Below are 3,290 nucleotides of genomic sequence, written 5' to 3' on the forward strand. Positions count from 1 at the left end.
GAGCAATATTCCCTTTGTTCCATTTTTTCCATCATGCTCCCGCATCACCAATGTACCAGCCAAGGACACACCACCTCCTTACAAGTAAGAAAGGAGCTTCTTGTGGCACAGGAACATCCACTCTCCCTTTGGCTTCCTTTTCAGGTACTATCTTTAGGACATTGCCTGAGGGAACAGACAGACAATGTGGTGCTGTACCAGGAAAGACGTTGATGGCACTGTGGCATTACAGCAGGTAGCAGCATTACAGGAAGTAGCAAATTAAGGCATCAGGGCCATGGAATAGCTAACAAACCATAGTAAAAATTAGAGCCTTTTATAGTGGTATATTTTACTGAAATCCTATTGAGAGACTTCCCCACTCTGGGAACATATGAAGAATATATATTCATTAGCATATATTCAGTGGCAGTTGTAGCTAGTAGAAAAAGAAGATGCTATTTTTAGTGAAAGAAAAACAGACGCAGACTGCCAGTTTCACTATATCTGGACTATAAATGGTGTGTGTCATATTTTGGTCTTTTCCTGGGACAGACAAAAATCTGTCCCATTTAAACACTGTTTCTGGAGAACTTTTGGAGAATACTGCCAAAAAATCAGAAGAAACCACAAGTTGTGCAATGCAGTGAAGTTCCCAATTTTGAAAACTATCTCAACTGCACACATCTGTAATGAAATTTAATGAGGCATTTTGCTTTTTGCCATAAAAAACTGTTTGAAGATTTATTAGCAATTCTACAAATGAAGTCACATTCAATTATGCCCATGTACTGGACAGGCATACTCTTTGCTGGATAGCCAGGCCTAAAGAGTTGTGGTCAATGGAGTTAAAACCAGTTGGAAGCTGGTCACAAGTGGTGTTCCCCAGGGCTCAGTGCTGGGGCCAGTTCTGTTTAATATCTTTATGAACAACCTGGATGAGGGGATTAAGTGTACCCTCAGCAAGTTTGCAGATGACATCAAGCTGGGTGGATGTGTTGATCTACCTGAGGGTAGGGCCAATTGTATGAGGTTCAACAAGACCAAGTGCCAGGTCCTGCACTTGGGTCACATCAATCCCATGCCATGCTACAGGCTTGGCTGGAAAGCTGCTTGGCAGAGAGGGCCCTGGGGGTACTGGTTGACAGCTGACTGAATATTAGCCAACAGTGTGCACAGGTGGCCAAGAGGGTCAATAGCATCCTGGCTTGTATCAGAACTAGTGTGACCAGCAGGACCAGGGAAGTCATCCTTCCCCTGTACTCAGTACTGTTGAGGCTGCACCTCAAATACCATGTTCAATTTTGGGCCCCTCACTTACAAGAACATTGGCACTGGAGCGTGAGAGTGCCAGAGAAGAGCAACAAAGCTGGTGAGGGGTCCGGAGCACAAGTCTTATGAGGAACAGCTGAGGGAACTGGGATGGTTTAGCCTGGAGAAAAGGAGGCTGAGGGGAGACCTTATCCCCTTTACAACTGCCTGAAAGGACGTGGGTGTCAGTCTCTTCTCCCAAGTAACAAGGGATATGATAAGAGGAAACAGCCTCAAGTTGAGCCAGGGAAGGTTTAGATTAGATATTAGGAAAAATTTCTTCACTGAAAGGGTTATCAGGCACTGGAACAGGCTACCAGGGAAGTGTTTGAGTCTCCATCCCTGGAGGTATTTAAAAGATGGGTAGACGAGGTACATAGAGACATGGTTTAGTAGTGGATAGGCATGGCTGGGCTTGATGATCTTAAAGGTCTTTTGCAATCAAATGATTCTATGATTCTATACATATCATTCGTATATTAAAAAATAGATTTCCATTCTTTATTTTAAAGCAGACATTTTATAAGCACAGGAAGTGATCCCTAATGAATAATAATTGTCTCCGGAATGCTACGTTTCTGTCAAATCATCATCATTCTGGTGTGGTATGAACAGTTTTCTCTCAATCCAAATGTCATATTCTGAATTTTTACATAAGGTACATTTATTTTCCAAAAGACAGGAGTCATGTACAATATTTCTCTAAACGTAGGCTGTGTGTCCATATTCCTTCAATTTTTTTCCTAATTTTCAGATTAAAATTGATAATAAATAAATATCACTTAGTTTTCTTAGTGCACTTCTTTCACTATTGAAAAATAAGATCAAGCTGGCTACCAATATAGCAAAACTTCTACCAAAATACATTTTTCAAAGAAAGGTTTTACTGCATTGTTCTTTCCTACCTTTTATGTGCTTCTGTCAGTGACTTATCTTCATTTTCTTGGTCTATTTTAGCTGTAAAAATACAATCAAAGAATTAGCTACAAAGTGAAAAATAAAGATGTTGTTTCAGGATAATGTTCATTGTAAATATGTCATGTATAAAACATATAGAAACCACCTGAGGATATACGCATGTACACCACTTCTGAAAGAAAAAAAAAAGAAGATGCAAACAGAACTACATTAATTTTCATATCTGTATTAAAAAAATACAAAAACCACAACCACAAAAAACCTCGATGCAAGTTTTGAATATTTAAAAAAAGAATATTGCAGTTATATAAACAACAACCAAGTCATGAAAGTTTCTTAAAAACAGATCTTAAAGAATGCTTCTGAAAACTTAAGAAATATGGGAACTGGTCTAGCAAAAGGAGGGAAAGCTGAGTGAAGAGGAAGAAGGATTCAGCCTTGTAGCTTTTCTAAAAGTTGCTTGATAGTTACAAATAAAGCTCTCTTCCCTCTCCCTGTACACACCATCTCCCTGTACACACATCAGTTAGCCAAGTTCTAGAGCCATAGTGAGCCCATACTGAAAACATGACTGCTTTTATATGAAGGGAATTATCATTTGGTGATCATGTGAAGGAAATTAAAAATACAAAACTGTCATTCTCACACATTGGTGAAAAAATTCTCAATTTTCCATGAGTTGTCTCATACTTTATTTTGCACCCATTTTACTTAACTTCAATAGGTATTCTCATACAAAAAATCTACAAGGTTAGTAATCACCACTGTGCAAAGTGGTAGTACAAACTGCTCCGTGCATGTTTGCTTAGGTGAGGTTTATACTTATATAGTCATTCAGTTAGCACAACTTAAATCCCATTTAAGATCTGCATGCTTTAGCCAAAAGATTGTTAGTTTGAAACTTGATTCCTCTTTTCAATCTGCTGGACTACTGGCCTGCTAATTTGCAAGGAGAATTCTAGGATTATCAAGAGTCAGTGGGTTTTGGGACATGAAGAGGCTCTGAACTGTCCTAGAAACAAATGTCGGTGGTACAGAATTCATACAGAAATCTAAAAAAGAAGAATAAACCTTTAAGCCAT

General features: G+C 38.9%; 1 protein-coding gene across 1 annotated transcript in view; it reads right to left on the minus strand.

Moving 5' to 3' along the window:
- The window catches only part of FMN2 (formin 2), a 160,227-nt gene that overhangs the window by 31,785 nt on the left and 125,152 nt on the right, over nucleotides 1–3,290 (minus strand). The window contains exon 15 of the mRNA XM_035900268.1: nucleotides 2,196–2,247. Coding sequence (XP_035756161.1) covers nucleotides 2,196–2,247 — 52 coding nt within the window. The remainder of the gene's footprint in view (nucleotides 1–2,195; nucleotides 2,248–3,290) is intronic.

Source organism: Egretta garzetta, unplaced genomic scaffold (assembly GCF_000687185.1).
Source record: "Egretta garzetta isolate BGI_Z169 unplaced genomic scaffold, ASM68718v1 scaffold248, whole genome shotgun sequence".
Lineage (NCBI taxonomy): Eukaryota > Metazoa > Chordata > Aves > Pelecaniformes > Ardeidae > Egretta > Egretta garzetta.